The sequence below is a fragment of the Plasmodium inui genome, assembly GCF_000524495.1.
Source record: "Plasmodium inui San Antonio 1 unplaced genomic scaffold supercont1.2, whole genome shotgun sequence".
NCBI lineage: Eukaryota > Apicomplexa > Aconoidasida > Haemosporida > Plasmodiidae > Plasmodium > Plasmodium inui.
In genome coordinates, this window is record NW_008481836.1 from 515,813 (window position 1) to 532,310 (window position 16,498).

Sequence of the window (16,498 nt, forward strand, 5' to 3'; positions counted from 1 at the left end):
CTCTTTTTTTGTTTCAAAATTGTACAAAAATGTGGCACAAAACGGGATAAAAAAAAATGTCTACTAAAAAGGTTTCAAAGTTTTCAAAAAAAGGAGAAACAACTTTTTTTTTTAACGCATGCTGTGTTGTAAGCTCTCTTTTGTGGCAAGGCGGCCAACAGCGCTCGCATTTATTTTGTTTAAGCGTCCTGTGGGGTGGAGAATTAACCTCGTCAACATTTTGTAAAAGGCGCATTTGCACGTACGTGTATATATATGTAGATGTATAGATACTTGTGCATGTGCACACGTTCAAGTTACGCGTAGACGCTAAAATAAGGCAGAACATCCTGTCTTACTGGCTCATGCACTACAGATGCGCCCTACAAAAATGAAAGGACAAAAGGAAACGAAGGACCCGCCCTTACACAAGTAGCTGCATTATTTACGATCAACAATGCAGCAACCTGTGTTGCACTGTGTTCATCATATTTCGTATCATTGCGCAAAGATGTGTGCTTTTATTCGCATGTCCTACGCATGATGTGCTCATTTGTTTCTGGTCGTTTCCCATACTACTCTGTCGAATAACTTATTCTGTTTTGATAGAGGCATTTTGCAAAATAACATTTACACGGGATCATCCCTTCACACTTTAACTTGTTTTTTTGTCTTTTTATTGACACCACTTAGACGTTGACAGTACAGCTATCTGCGTTTTCAGCGCGTAAGTCATCACAATTGTATGTGCTGTCTCTTTACCCTTTTCTTCCTTCACGAATGGGTTTAAAAGAGGAGACAATCGCTGCTACGACGTACTACACGCGAAACGCATAACAGCGGTTACACTTGTGTGCACACGTAGAGGTATACCCATTTGGTGAACACTTTATACACTTCAGCGAAATGGACACGAACCAGTTACACGGGATGAAGGGGGAGGTGGACAGAAGGGGTGCCAAGTCCCTCGGCGGCGAAGCCAAAAAGCCTAACACCAAGGGAACCAATCAAAATGCAGATGCGCATTTCAATATAGCAAACGGGGACCAAAATGACGAAATTGTTACAGTCTTCCCATTTGAAGAAGGTACACCTGACGGTGAAATCGAAAAGGGTAAGGATCAAGCCAGCTCATCGATACACAATGAACATTTTGTGGACAGGCTGCAACACCCCGAATGGGATGTAATGTACACACGCAGAAAAACGGAAAATAACTACTACAAAAAAAATGTCTTACGCAATGAGTCAGAAATGCTCTCGAAGAAAAAGTCGCTTCCTCTTTCGTTTAGCCACAAATCAAATTACCTAAAGAAGGCAGAAAATGGGAAGATCGATAAGGCCAGTTTTATGCGTATAAGCAGGGGGAGAAGTGCACGCGTGGGTAGCAAGACATTGCAACGTGGGGGAAGTGAAAGTACGGATAAATTTTTGTCTTTTAGGGATTCAAAAAAGGGGAAAAGTGGGACCGAGGGTCACGTAGGTGTGTTCACAGAGAAAGGTTGGCCAAGTGGGCGAGACGTACCAAGCTGGTATGGTGACACAGACGAGTCCGATCAACTAAACGAGAAGAACGATCAGAATGAGCAAGACGACGAAAGCGAGCAGGCTGCACAAAATTATCAAAACGTACAACTTGATCTTGCGGTAAAAAAAGAAGAAAGCGCAACAAATGATCGTATGACAGAAAAAAAAAATTACAAACAGGAGAGGCAACTGCATGGCCACGACTTAAAAAAAAAAAAAAAAAAAAGTGAACAAGTCTCGAATGAAGTAAGCAAATTGTACACTGAACAAGAGTTACACGCAAAAAATACAAGAGCGGAGAAGGCGGAGGGAGCAGGAAAACAAAAAGAACAGAAAGACCAAAGCGCCATAAAAAAATTCACTCCAACAAAACTAAATGATGAATTGAGTGTGCTGGAATTGAGAAGGGAGAAAAATCGCGAAATTAAAACAAAATTTGAAAAATTCTCCCTGAACTCACAAGGGAAAAACCATACATTTGGAAAGCTAAATAGTAATCAGAAATATTTTTATCCCCCGAGGGAGAAGAAATATTCGGATGGCTCAGAAAAGGAGTCTTCTGAGGAACAAATCATGGTTCAAAAAATTTTCATACAACAAAGTGACACAGACGACATAGTTCAGAAAAAGGTGAATTCCATTGAGCACATTTTGGAGGAAACCGAAAAGAGGAATATGAATAATTCACTTAAAAGGATTAGTAGCCTCAAAACCGGGAAAGAGAGACAAATTGGAAATGCCACCACGGGCCAAAGTGTCGGAGGAGCAACCAATGAGGGGGAACACCTGCGCATGCAACGATTTGGAACGACTTCCTTCAGTTCATTCAGATCGTTGAAAGAACAAACGGGGGAAGAGGAGGACATAGAAAGTGTGAATAAGGTTGGCCTTCTCAGAAAAAACAGGAACAACCAGAGTCGCGGCATGTTCTGCGACAACATGGAGCACAAGGGTGAAGAGGCTACCCCCATTTCGCCTGCACCAACTGAAGATGAAGTCGAAAAAGAGGTAAAAAAAAAAATTAACAAAATGGAAAGTTATCACATGCAATCGAGTGAACATTTCGATGCGAACCATGTAGAAAGCATAAACGGGTCGAGAAGAACGTCCTCCCGTTCGTCAGACGAATTATCAGATATAAAAATATACGACGACTCTGAAATAGAGGAGGCCAAGGAGAGCGAATTGGAGCCCTTTTGGCTTAACAGACAAGTATCATCTCTTTTGAATAAGTCGAAAGGGTATTCTGCTAAATATTCAGACCAGTTCAATTCGAGCACGGCCAGGTCGAGCCGTGGAAATTACCTCAATGGCTCGGGGATCCCAAGAAGCGAAGAATATTCGCAAGGAGGAAGAACGAATCGGAAAATAATTTCCCCCCAAATGAAAAGATACCAAAGTGATATCATCTCGGCTGTAAAAATGAAGGCAAACAATTTTGAGAAGCGAAACACCACCGCCAACTTAGACATGAAGGAAAGGTCCTTTGTCTTGGAAGAACATGACCAAGGGGGGATGTCTAGGACGCCCAACTGGAGACACAAGGAAGATGCTCCGATTGGAAAGTACACTCTTAGTAGAAACGCCCCTGCGAACGGTGTGGAAAAGAAAGAAAGCATGGACGATATGGCCAGCAAAGTGGATGCCATAAAAAAGAAGTTAACACTCATTAATGACACCGACGTCGACCTCATCAACTTTGAACATTTCGACATGTACCAAATCGATTTTGATAAATTGGGGCTAAAGGTAGACAACTTAGAAAAAGAGGAAAAGTACATTTTGATGCTCTATATGTCGGAAAAGAAATTGGAGTACCTGCGGGACCAAAGGGAGACACACAAAATGGTCCATGTCAGTTCGAAAGCGTTTCCATCAAATTATGGCAACATAATGCACGTGAGGGGGGCCAAATTGGGGGATGATGAGAAGTCAATACGGATGAGGAAGTCACCTACTGGCATTAGTAGCGATGGAAGCGGCGAAAACGGCAGCAGTGATTGTGGATTTCTCCAGCTGGGGCTCTTCGTCGAGCTGTACCACAGGTTGTCAAAGCAGAAGAGCGGGACGTCCAAGGGGGAGGATAAGAACCAGCCCAGCCAATCGAGTCAATCGAGTCAGCCCAGCCAACCCACTGCCAACAATGAGAAGATCCTTCTAAAAAAAGTGCTAGCAAATTTTATAGACTTATTTCTCCAAGATGAGTGCCTAGACAAGCTGGTAAAAAAATATGAAGATATGAAGCAAGCCAGGGGGAAGGAAGACGCGGAACGGGAAAATTCGAAATGTTTACACTACATCTGTAGTAGTCTCTTACAGGACATCTGTAGCTCCCATTGGTATGAAGAGAAAGAAGATCCCCTGGGGGGAGACTCTTCTGAGGCGTTTTACAAAATAGTAAAAGAAATAGGAAGCAAGTTCCTATGCAACGATAAAATAATGGGGAAAATAAAACAAGTACAAATTATTAATAACATGTTAAGAGAGGAAGTTAGAACCTATTCCATCAAAGTTGCATGCATGGATAAATTTTTCGACATAGAGCCACACTTCATTGAAGAAGCTGAGAAAGTCGTACTTGGCAAAGACATCGGGTTCTTTCAAATGCACACAATAGACATAAATTATACTTACAACTATCATACCCATGAAAGGAAGATGAAATTACTCCAGCAAAATAGCAACCCTCTTTGGAATTTTTTTTATGGCTATTTTAACGACATTTACAATTGGTATAGTGATAAGAATGAAAAGGAGTTTTTTTATCCCCCCCAAGGTCAGGTAGAAAATGCAGAAATGAATAAGGACATGGCTTCTTCCAAAAGGGTCTCCAGGAATTTTATCAAAGCGAAGGATGAGTCTAGCAGGGTAGATGAAGAAGGTCCTGTCAGAAAGGATCCCAAAGGGGTAAATGCTGATCAGGTGCCACCCCATAAGAATGTAACAGATCCTACTTCGAATCAAATGGTACCCCCTCCCCCATTAGAGGGGAAGAGTGATATGGAAAGGAATCAATTTCAGGCGGGGACCACTTCCTCCAAAACAGTGGAAGCCAAACAGAGCGAGAAAGAGAAGGATCTAAACGAAAACAAGACATATGCAGAAATGGAATCATTTAACATAATCGAAAAGAAGAAGTATTTACCCAATGTAAACTCTGTGGAAGGGACAATACTGAGTAATTCCACCAAGATTGGAGAATGCCCACTAGAAAGTAACACGTCAAGTGTAGATGATTTAATTTCTGCGGATTATAACAACCTAGGAAATAGTAGGGGCATTGGTGATTTGACCCCCCCCGAGGGAGACCTTCTCGACGCCGTGAGGAATGGATCGGCACCCGATGGAGACTGTGTGGAGGATGCGTGGGGGAGCCATTTGACTGATAGAATGGGTACTGATCCCCCCGGTGACAACTCCAGCAGCCGCAGGAGTGACCATACCCCAGTGGAGCCCAAAATGGAACCAATTCCAAAAGAGCAGGAAAAGGAGCAGGAAAAGGAGCAGACAGAGAAGCAGACAGAGAAGCAGAAAGGGCACATCCAAGAAGCGCACCTAGTTTCGTTTCAATACAAAGGATCCATACCAAAGGGAGAAATAAACCAAATGAGCAACATTCGCAGAGATAAGAACAAAAATATAATAGGGTGCTACCTCTCCGCACCAAGCGACGAACATTTGATTGCTATTCAGATAAAGAATGAGAAAATTGAAAATGTGCCCGGCGCGCATTTTCTAGTGGAACGGTGTAATAAGTACAACAAGGAAATTAACAACTCCTTTGTCCATATTTTAAATTCGAGGACAAAACGTTACCTGGCTGTAGATCTTCAAAACGGGAAGTTCCTTTTTACTAGGAAATACGACGATGTTTCCTTTACAGATGAGCGCAATGTGGAGCACAGAATATGCACCTACTTCCAGCTGCAATCCATATCTGACCTGATGAAAAGCGTGATCATCGAGGACCTGGTGCAGAGCTTGGCCGACGTGGTTCTCCGCTGAGGGGGGGAGCTGTTGGCATGGATAGCATCGATTTGAAGGGTTATCGGGGCTAGAATCGGTTTCTGCGCGTTAACTGGCGCAATCGCAGCTGTATGTATACCTATGCATATGCGAACGTTGCCCCGTCAGTTTCTGCTTTCGCCCTTTTGCCCTCATGGGGTGCAACACGTTTGTACTTCTTACCCTTTTGGTTTTTCTCGCAACTCGTACGTTGTTGTTATCTGCAGTTGCGATAGTAGACTTAATTAACTGTTTTATTACGTACACTATGCTTGCGTATTTATTCATTCATTTATTTATTTATTCCTTTTTTTGGCCGTATTATTCTTGTCCAAGATGCAACCATTTGACCATTCCCCAAATGGTTTTTTTTTTTTAGCCACTTACGTCTGATGTGGCACAATTCTATGCGCCTCTTTGACAGAGCAGTAGTCACCCTTCCCCCATTTCCAATTGTATAGATACACACTGAGTGAGAAGAGCTTATGAGCATGGCTCTCAAAACATGATCATTAATTATTTCCTTGCTTGTAAATTTCAAAATTTACGAGTCGCTTCGTTTTTTACGTTATGCCACATGTGCTGTGTAAAGAAGGAAAAGCACATGTACGTGGCGTCACAAAAGTTGGGCATTTTTTCCTCACCTGTGCTATATGGGGTGCGGAGGAGGCGAAAAATGCAAACAACATGCATGGGCATATAGGTCTATTTTCTTATCACAACGATAGGCACGCCGATATGGATGGGCCCCACTTGGACGAACCGTCAATCGTCGTCCGGATCCTTCTCGTGAATCGTAACCCTTCGACGCTTCACCTCGGTCACTTCCTTGTTTTTGCTCTGCCTAATGTCAAGCGAGTGTCGGTTGACGGTCGAAATGCCATCGATAAATCTCATTTTGAACAAGACATCCGCGTGGGAAAACATCCCCTCTTTTAATGAGACAATAATAAACTGGGAATTCGGAAATTGCGTCCTTATCATATCTCCGATGTTCTGGGTGTGGTTTAGGTCCAGTGCCGCGTCGATCTCGTCCAGTATGTACATAGGGACGGTTCTCACTTTGAGCAGCGCCAGAATTAAGGAGAGCGCCAGGAGACTCCTCTGGCCGCCGCTCAGTTCGGTTAGGGACTCCTTCCAGTTATTGTTGAAGGCGATCTGGAGAGGGGAGGGAAGGGAAGAAAAGTAAAGAAAGGTGAAGTAAAGCAAAGCGAAGTACAACAAAGACAAGTAAAGAAAAGAGAAGTACACCAAAGCGAAGTAAAGAAAAGAGAAGCAGAGCAAAGAACAAGCCGCAATCATTATGAAGCGCCACATGTCCCACTTCGCGTGTGCATCACAAGAGGAAGGAGAAAAATTTTTATGGTATTATCATCACTCCGTGTTGCATGCATACAATGGAGTTCACCACTAGGAAGTGGCAGCCGCGACAATGACAATGAAGGAGGGGGAAAAACCCGTGCACACCGTACCTTCATCTCAATCCCGTTGGAGAGGTCCCCATCTACCACACACAACTTAGCCTGCGCATTGTTCAGCAGCGTGGAAAAGATGGCCTGGAAGTAGTCATTAATTTGCTCATACATAGAAAGTAAACTCTCGCTTTTTTTCACGTCCAGATCTGCTATAACTTCTTGTATCTTTTTCTTGTCCTCCTCGACCTGGGACTTCTTCGTGATGAGATCCTTGTAATCCACCTGCACCTGTTCATACATTTGAACAGCCTTCCTGTTGATGTTTATGGACAATTTGTTCTGTTCATTCTGGAGGGCTTGTATTTTTTTCTGTATGACATCATGTCTAAAATTTTCAAAATCGTATGGAGTGCATTTCTTATTGAACAGAGGTTCGTAAGATTCGATCCAAACGTGGGTTTTGTTAAGATATTTGACAGTGTCGCTGGCCGTTTGGGAATCCTTTTGCAAATCGATTAAAGTGTTATCTAGCTTCTTCAAATCAAGCATGCGTTTGCTTTTCTTTTTTTCCAGACCTTCCATCTTTTTTATTACCTGTTTTATTTCATTTTCATAGCAACTGAAGCTGGCCTGGAGTTCTAAAATTTTTTTATCGAGATTTTTCACCTCTTCCAATGCAACATTTATGTTATTTTCAATTTCTTCAATTTTTTTATCAATTTGATTTATAGTTTCATCAGCGGTGACCAAATCGTTGCTTTCTTTTTCCATTTGTTTTTTGTAATTTTCTATTTGGAGAAGTACTCCATCAACTTCTTCTTTCTTCTTGTGTTCTTCATTTTCGAGGAGTTTTATTTTATTTTTTAATTTTCTGACTGAATCTTTTAAGTCTTCCTCTTTTTTGTCTTTATTGTTTTCATACTCTGAGATATCTTTTTCAATTTTGTGTATCACTTCAGTGAGTTTCTTCTGTTTCACATACAACTCGGTCAGTTCTTTTCGCCCCTTCTCTATTTCGTCCTTGGACTGCTCAATTTTTTGGCATATATTTCCGTATTTACTCGTTTGTATTCTGTTTTCTATGTTGCTCAAATTGTTGGCATAGATCTGTAAATCTTTACACAATTTTTTTTTTCTCTCCTCCGCTTTTTGGAGGATGTCCAATTTGGCGGTTATTTCTTTCAACTTCTGATCCTTGTCAAGAAATTCTTTTTTTTTCATTTCATATTTTTCATAGTGAAGTAAGAAGAGGTTGATATTTTTGTTCGAACCCCCGGACATGCTTCCTGATGTGTCGAACTTATCTCCTTCCAGGGTTATGGTCGGGAAGGAGAGCTTCTTATTCGGATTGTAGGTAATCTTCTTGCAGTAATCAACGCTGGAGCATATAATAGTTCCGTTAAAAAGGTATTTGATAAGTTTTTCCAACTTCTTGTCATATTCCATTATGTCTAAGAAGTGAATAACGTCTTTCTTATCTTTTGAATCTACCCCAACATATCGGCGGCACTCTTCTACAATCTTTTCGTTCACATCTCGTGACACGACACAGTCTTGTAACGGCAGCAGTGTTACTCTCCTGCTTCCTTTGGCAAAATTATTATATTCGAATAGGCTTTTACTGCACTCTTTGTTCTGGACAAGTATGTAGGATAATTTCCCCCCAAGGATCAGGTGAATGGCCAAAGCCGTTTGGCTATACTCTTTCTTAATTTTTATCAATTCATATATCTGTCCAAGGACATCTGCTGGGTTGACATTGCCAGGGATTTTGAAATCGATTTTTACATGGTTGATTAAATTTTTCAGCACTTGTAACTCCTGGTGTATTTTTTCTATTTCGTTCGTCAGGATCCTTTTATCTTCTTGCAGAAGGTCTATATCGAGGAAGTTATTATGTTCATTGTTTAATTGTTGTAGTTCATTCTCACAAGCGATTTTTTTTTTTTCCTCTGCTTCTTTTTCCTTGTTCATTTCGCTGAACTCCTTTTCGAATTTCTTCCTCTGGTCCTTTAAAGCCATGATTTCCTTCTCGAGATGTTTGTTATTTTGTAGCAAGTTATTTATCTGTGTCTCTATTTGGCTCAGATTAGTTTTATTATTTTTTAGCTGCTCTCTGAAGGAGCCAGTATACTCGCTGTTGTTGATCCCTCCACTTAGCAAGCAGTTAATTGTGGTCTGCTTTTCGCTAAGTTCTTCCCGTAGAAGCTCTATTTTTTTTTTCAGATCCTCATAAGACTTCAAATTTTTATTATTTTTTTCGTCATTTTTTTCATAATCGTTTAATTTTTTTTCAATACGTTTGATTTCTTTTTTAATTTCTTCTTTTTTCTTCTTTTCCTTTTCTTTTTCTTTTCCTTCTATCTTGGCTTCTGACTTGAGATGGGAGATTTTCTTTTCCACCTGTTCCTTCTCCGAAATGAGTATCTTCATAGGTTCACTAGCAACATAGGTCTGGCTAGCTAACTGTTCTTTTTCCTTCTTATAAATCTCCATTTCTTTGTCGATATCTTTGATGTCTTTTTCGAGGACTTTCTTTTCATCCATAGCGTCTTCAATTTTTTCTTGACTTTTCTCCATCATATTTTTGGCCACATAATATTTGTATGCAATTTCGATTTTTTCAAATTTTTCAATTTCTTCATTATTGCTAATGAATTTGTTGTATTCTTCCTTTTCCTTTTTTAATTTTACCAGGGTCGGCTCAATTTCGTCCACTAGTACTTTGTTAATTTCCTCCAGCTTCTGATCTTTCTTTCCCATTAATTTTATTGCATTTGTTCTTTTCACCTCGTAGAGCTTTGTCCCACTGGATTCTTCAATAAGCCCGAGCAACTCCACGGGCTTCATGTTTATCACTTTTGTTATCTTCCCTTGCATTATTAGAAAGTGCGGATTGTTAATGTTTAACTTGAGTGACTGGAAGAAGTCACTAATATCCTTTGGCTTGGCGTTGTGACTATTTAGTAGGTACCTATTCCGTCCTCCTAAAACGATTTGTCTCGTTATGGTGATGTTCTTCATGTCTCTGTACGGTTCTTGTAGAGGACTTGGCTTCTGCTCATTGTTAAATTTGATCGTTACACTCCCTTTGGTGATTCCCGCCTGTCCTTGTTTGTAGATCAGCTCGTCCAGCCTATTCACCCGAATCAGGTTCAAATTGTTTATGCCCATGACGAAGCAGATTGCGTCTAGGACGTTCGACTTCCCGCTTCCATTTAGCCCCGTTATCGCGTTGAACTGCGGATGGAACGGCCCGATCACCGTTTTGGTTGGATAGCTCTTGAAGCCATCTAGGATGATCTCCTCGATGTGCATTTTGAAAAGGGGGCTTCCTGCTGTCCAAGAGGTTCTGCCAGTTCAGGCGCTTCAGCATGTGCACGTCTTCCGTGCTGTCGTGCCTCGCCCCTTGGGTTGCTTCAATTTATTATATTATACTATATTATACTATATTTTATTATGTTTTTTTTTTTTTTTGCTGCGTTCCTGATTTCCAACTTGCCCCTTTCACCATTTCCATCGCCGCAGAAGTAAAGCAGCTGTGAAATTTCTCCCTCCCCGGAGATTTTCCCTATTTTGGAAATATTTCCCCGATGGTTTGGGGCCTTTTAATGTAAAACACTCTGCTCACTTCTGACGATTTTCCCAGTTGTCCTCCTCTCGCGAGCTAAAAGTGACACTTGATAAGAAATCCTTTAAACTTATTTTCCCTTTCTCTTCTCCTTTATCTTTTTCTTTCCCTTTCTTTCTCTCTCTCCCTCTTTTTTTTCCGAACGGGGGAAATTCAAGCCCAATAAGGAAGCATATATTTTGTGTTATCCCCCGGTTGATCAACTTTCAAAACGTCCTTTTGACAAAAATGCGAAGCTTGCATGAATTTGCGAACGGTGCTTTTTTACACGCACCACACATTTGTGCATTTTTACAGACTCCAACTTCCTGTAGGTATATTTTTTTTCCTTTTTCACGGGAGAGTGCAATTTACACCCCTTTGCATCTTCCACCTGTGTGTGCGTCTATGTGTGTGTCTGTATATATATATGTATATGTGTATGTATATGTTCTTGGCCCAACAGCGGGAGGGCCCTACGCGGGAACTCTACTTCGGCAATCAAGTAAAATTCCTAATAAATTACATGGAAAGTGTGAAAATGAAAAAAAAAAAAGCATGAACAAAAGATCACTCAAAAGACAAAATAAAAAAAATGAAAATTTGACAAAAGATCCCCCATTTTATCTCTTCTCTGTTTCTCCATTAACAGACTTAACGTAAAAAAAATAAAATTGATTAGCTTGAAAATTCGAACACATATGCACTGGCATATGTACACATGGGAGTAATTTTCCCCAACGAAGGAGACTTCCACACGGTTAAAAAAAAGCTTCGCGCATAAGGTGAGGTGAAAAGGAGATGTAGAATACACAATTTTGTAACGTAAAGATAGAGGATATTCTCCCCCCATGGAGAAGTAACCCATCATTAAGGGAAAAAATATAATAAAATAAAAATAGAAAGAAGTATATTCCTCCACATAGCACCCAGGGAGTGCATTATCTGCAAGTCCCTCTTCGATCTGCACAGAGTATATACCTCCTCTGCCTATTTAAGAAGGCGCGAAACCATTCTGCATCACTTTAAGGCACTGTAGAGTGATAACTTATGGATTAACTGCCACTTAAGGCGAGAAGAGATTCCACTAGCTGAACATACCCTCGGCAACTTTCAATGATACATTATCTTTCGCACCGCACGACAAGCATAGAGAATAAAAATAGTGCATATTAAAATTAATGCAATTTTGCACAACTGTGAAGCGATAAATATGTGCAACCAAGCGGCACACACGTGTAAACCACTTATGCAGTGATCAGATCCACCCCTAAGCCTTCACATAATGAACGACACATCAGGAAAAACGTGTAGCCAATTTTCAACCCACCCTTCAGTGCCGCCCCTTTTTGCAGATATGCAACTGCATCCGCCATAAAGACGCATATCAGTAGCAGGTGCGCAAAAATGGAGTACTTAATTTTGGAGGAGAAATATAAAAACCTGTTGGTAAGCGATCATGCAAAGGGGTAGGGGGGGTATGTATTTATCTATGTATGTGTGATTCTATATATGTACCATCGCAAGTGGGATTGGATCCATTGTTAAATCCCCCCACCGCCCCTATTTAGAAGTTGCACGTAGAATATTGTCCTTTCCAAAAAAACTCACATTAAAGATACTGCACTTTACCTCTTGATGTACATTTTTCCGCTATCCAATTTCGCACGAACGCTGAAAGAACAAATCCAACCACGAGAAGGCGGTCCTGAAAAAGGAGTCAGAGGCCCTTCGGAAAAAGTTACAGGTTCGGAAAAGGGAACATAAAAAAGAGGACATAAAAAAGGGGACATAAAAAAGGGGAGAATAACGCACACGGCATCGGAAATGTCCGTGCAGATAATTGAATGCATCCTCTTACACTGCGCCTACTATCCAACCCTTAAGTAGAACCTCGAAGGGGCATACATCCAAAAGGAAAAAGAGGTGGCGGAAATACTAGGGGAGAAAGAAAACCTGGAAGATCGACTTAGCAAAATGGGGAGACAAAACGAATCGTTGGAGGAGGAAATAGTAAAACTTAACGAAAAAATCGTGGTAATAATTGCGAGTAAAGCGGGAGGGAGACGATCGACTGATGCTGTATCGATCAATTTGTCTTCTTATCCGCTCAATGCGATCCCTTTAGAACCTCCAACACTGCACTTAAAACACATACGCAATTGAAGGACCTGACCGAATTATCCAAAACGTATCGACAAATGATAAAAAGCCGAAACAAGGAACTGCATCACTCGCACTTTTTGGTGGCTGAAAATATGCACCTTAGAAATAGCCTTGAGGTGAGAGACTTTCCAAGCACGCGAATGGGCATGTGAATGGAAATGCAAATGGGCATGCAAATGGGCATGAAAATGGGCATGAAAATGGGCATGAAAATGGGCATGCCAATGGACACGCGAATGGACACGCGAATGCACATGCAAAGTGTCATCCGCGTGGTTGATTGGTTGCGTCTAATGATTCCCTTGAATTGGACTTTCTTCATACTGCCTGTTCGTGACTACGCCCATTTTTGTAACTTCCCTAACTTTTTCGTGTTCCAGCTGGCGCATAGCGAAAAGCTGCAGCTCGAGGCCGAACTGGGGAAGAAAAAAAACATCATACAGGTGATTAAGGATAAGTATAAAAACAACATTGGAAGGTAAAAGGTGGATAATTTGGGGCAGCACAAAAAAGGGAATTAACCTCCCCAACATTTTGCCTCGCTATACACACACGATAGAATGCTGTGTCATGCACAATGCTTCACTTTTTTTTTTTTTTTTTTAAGGCTTCTTGACAAGTTTAACGAAAAGGACAGACACTTTTACGAGTTTCAAACTTGGGTCGTAAAAGGTAATCATTTGGACAGGACCGGACCCTTGCAAGTTCGTACATGGGTTAGCCAAGATAGCGACATTTTCAGGCAACCCATCGTTGCAACAAATGCAAGGCGCTCTTTCTCATTTTTACTGCTTCTCACCTACACACGCGTACGCATACCATGTGGGGGATCACCTCCTTTGCCAGAATTGCACAATTTAAAAATGGCCATCCGACGGGAACAGGAAAACACCTTTTATGACGACAGTATACGGGACGATACAATTTTGAACATAAGCCTCCACCTGGATGGGGTAAGTTTGTGCAAAGGGGGAAAAATAGAGGGGAAAATAAAGGGCAAGATAGAAGGGACAAAAATAGAGGGCAAAATGGGGGAAATCCCTTGTGCGCCCTTTTTTTTTGGTACAATTCTCTACCATGTCAGCTGTGAAGAACCTTCTACTGGCCTACCTTCATTTAAAAAAAAAAAAAAACTACGTTCCGCGTCGCAATGTAGCATTCAAAATAGATACTTATTTCTCCCCCTTCGCAATTTTTATGCACATCAGCTGATCAAAAAGATGGAGGAGAAAATGACCATATCCGTAACCAAGTAGAACCTCCTGCGAGAACGTAAACGCGACCCACAAAAGTGCAAGCACAAACGTGGGTATCCTCATACATATCGTATGTATATAAACGGATGAGTGACGATGCGGCTACTCACTTTTCCTGCGAATGTTACAACGAAAACGAGCTCCTCGATTTATATATATTTCCCCTGGAGTGGAAAAAAAAGAAAAAGAAGGGGGCAAAATCAGAAGTTTAATAGCACTAGATAGGTGGTAGTACCACCTCCATATTGTGTCGCCAAACCAGCAAATGCATCATCCTAAGTGTGCAAATTGATGACCTGCGGAGCGAAGGAACCTCATTGCGAAGGCGCAGAAACATGCGCGCGGCACTCCTGCCCCCGTGCCTGTCCGCGGGGAAGACAAATAGCAGACACCACAAGGCGCCATTCATACCCCTGCGAAAGTGCCAGTTCACCATCTCCTCCGCTATGCTAAACAGTACAGATAGCAAACTTCTCGAATGCAAAGAAATAAACGACCAAAATTATGACAATGTAATAAAAAAGAGAAAAACATTTCTCCTCTACGGATATGCCCATTACTCAAATAGATGTTTCAACCATTTTGACAAATTGGCAACCCTAAGTAAGGACTTCGTCCAAATCAAGAAAGTTGAAAAGTTGCCCCTATACAAGCTAAACGTAAGTATGAATAATTTCCTCGTTCGTAAGTTCCACATTAAATCGATACCCACAATTCAGTTAAGACATAAAAATAAGCTAGTAGATGAATTGATCGGAAAGGAATTAAATGAGGAAACAAATGTGAACAGGCTGCTAAGAAGATGTGGCACTTATTTTAACTCCATTCGAGAGGTAGACAATATGGTCGATTTTTTGGCCAGGGAAGAGGAGCTTCCCAATAGCGGTTATGATGACTTCTTCGAGAGGGAAGCATTTCTTCATGGAATGTGCTCACCCATAGAAACAGCCAATCATGGAGAAGCCCCTATGGATAGCACCCCTTCCCCAAACGACAAAAACAGCTTTGTAACAGAAATGAAGGAAAAACTCTTCCCAAAAGATACGCTAACCGATTTATTGCTAAAATATCAGTGCACCACGTATGTCCTTTTTAAAAAGCTAGATCTTTTACTCAATGGAGAGAAAAAAAATCATCATCAGATCAAACTTGTCTTGAATGAAATAATTGCCAACCATAGTTCCTACCTGGACATAAACGAGCGCTACAGCAAGTTAATGGCCAAAGCGTTTCTACTTCTTTTCGATGAGGAAAAATTGTCAATCGAGAATTTGTTGGACCTAAAAAAAGGTTTGGAAGAAGCAGGAGAGGAGAAGTCTTCTATACATGCTCATGCCATGGAGTCAATCCATTTCAACGAACCGATCATCACTTTCGATGATTTTAAAAATATTCATTTAAGGCGTATTAACGGGGTGGAGGAATTTTTATCCAACGAGTGGGAAGAGGAAGCTCCGTCAAAAGCGATAAGCTCTGCGGAAATCCTTCGTTCAGGCGAAAACCCAGAAGAACTACGAAATGGAAAATTAAAAAAAGCCTCGAAAAGTAATGAAAAAACGAGATACCTCAGCCGCGTGTGCAGAATCTTGGCCATAAAATATATGCAGAAGGAACAGTATGATGATGCCTTCCACCACGCGCTAGAATCTTACACATTAACATTTCCCCTAAATGATGTGGACACATCGAAATCGAAGGTCCTGATTGAAAATTTAATCCTATATCTAGGGGCATACAATCCGAGCGTCATTAAATTTTTGAGCGATCTGCAATTGCTCTTTACGGACAAAATCTTTAAAGTGGTTCGGTTTCCCCACACAAGGGCAATTAAAGGGGGACGCCCAATGATGAAAAGGGGGAAGTCTGGGAAGTGGCTGTGGCTAAGTCAGGACTGGAAACCTCGGTGGTTGAAGAAAAAGGCAAAGTTGATTTTGGAGGAGGAGTGGAGGTGCGTCCCTGATAAGAACGTCCCCTTCTGGAATTAGAAGCTCCGTCGGCAGGGCGCAGCCTGCGTTACCGTCAAGGACGGACGGAAAAAAGGACAAAGCATTAATGGAGTGCGCAAGGTGTGCACACAAAGTTATGTTTGGGATGTCCCACATGCAGGTGCGCACGCAGGGGTGGGGGAAGCGAAAGGTATATAAATATACATAAATATATATATCTATATATGTGTGTCCGTGTGTTCTTACGTATGTACATTAGTAGGCGCCCGTGCACACGCCGACATCATAAATGGGGATAGGCAAAACAGTTAATTCGTCATCTTTATGGATCCGCGCCACCTACCAGCGGCACGCGTGTATACTTCGCAAACGGCGGAACAAATGGATCCGACCCTGTGCTTGCACGCAGGCGCGCAGATTATACGAGTGTTTTTTCATATACGCCGTTCACAAAGGCGTATTCGTGCATATGTGTGTATTTCCCTGCGGAAACATTATCTTTTTCCCCCTGTATGTGTGCCGATAAAGAACCCGCCGCGTATCCAACGGGGGACATCCTGCACGTTTGTCAGACTATTAGGCAACGGGTACTTA

At 41.5% G+C, this 16,498-nt stretch overlaps 4 protein-coding genes across 4 annotated transcripts; 3 read left to right on the forward strand and 1 right to left on the reverse strand.

The window, feature by feature from the left end:
• Window positions 1-885: 885 nt before the first annotated feature.
• Window positions 886-5,511, forward strand: C922_00560 (hypothetical protein; the record flags this gene model as incomplete). The annotated part of the gene is made up of 1 exon (XM_008816176.1): window positions 886-5,511. One exon carries the CDS (start codon window positions 886-888, stop codon window positions 5,509-5,511), a length of 4,626 nt encoding a protein of 1,541 aa, XP_008814398.1.
• Window positions 5,512-6,276: 765 nt separating this feature from the next.
• C922_00561 (structural maintenance-chromosomes protein 2) lies at window positions 6,277-10,244 on the reverse strand (the record flags this gene model as incomplete). Its single annotated transcript, XM_008816177.1, has 2 exons — window positions 6,277-6,669; window positions 6,984-10,244. The coding sequence occupies 2 exons, from the start codon at window positions 10,242-10,244 to the stop codon at window positions 6,277-6,279; spliced, it is 3,654 nt and encodes a 1,217-aa protein (XP_008814399.1).
• Window positions 10,245-11,943: 1,699 nt separating this feature from the next.
• C922_00562 (hypothetical protein) lies at window positions 11,944-13,958 on the forward strand (the record flags this gene model as incomplete). The annotated part of the gene is made up of 8 exons (XM_008816178.1): window positions 11,944-11,985; window positions 12,218-12,283; window positions 12,427-12,573; window positions 12,705-12,818; window positions 13,083-13,180; window positions 13,310-13,374; window positions 13,549-13,655; window positions 13,911-13,958. The coding sequence occupies 8 exons, from the start codon at window positions 11,944-11,946 to the stop codon at window positions 13,956-13,958; spliced, it is 687 nt and encodes a 228-aa protein (XP_008814400.1).
• A 335-nt stretch (window positions 13,959-14,293) lies between these two features.
• Window positions 14,294-15,943, forward strand: C922_00563 (hypothetical protein; the record flags this gene model as incomplete). Its single annotated transcript, XM_008816179.1, has 1 exon — window positions 14,294-15,943. The coding sequence occupies one exon, from the start codon at window positions 14,294-14,296 to the stop codon at window positions 15,941-15,943; it is 1,650 nt and encodes a 549-aa protein (XP_008814401.1).
• Window positions 15,944-16,498: the final 555 nt, after the last annotated feature.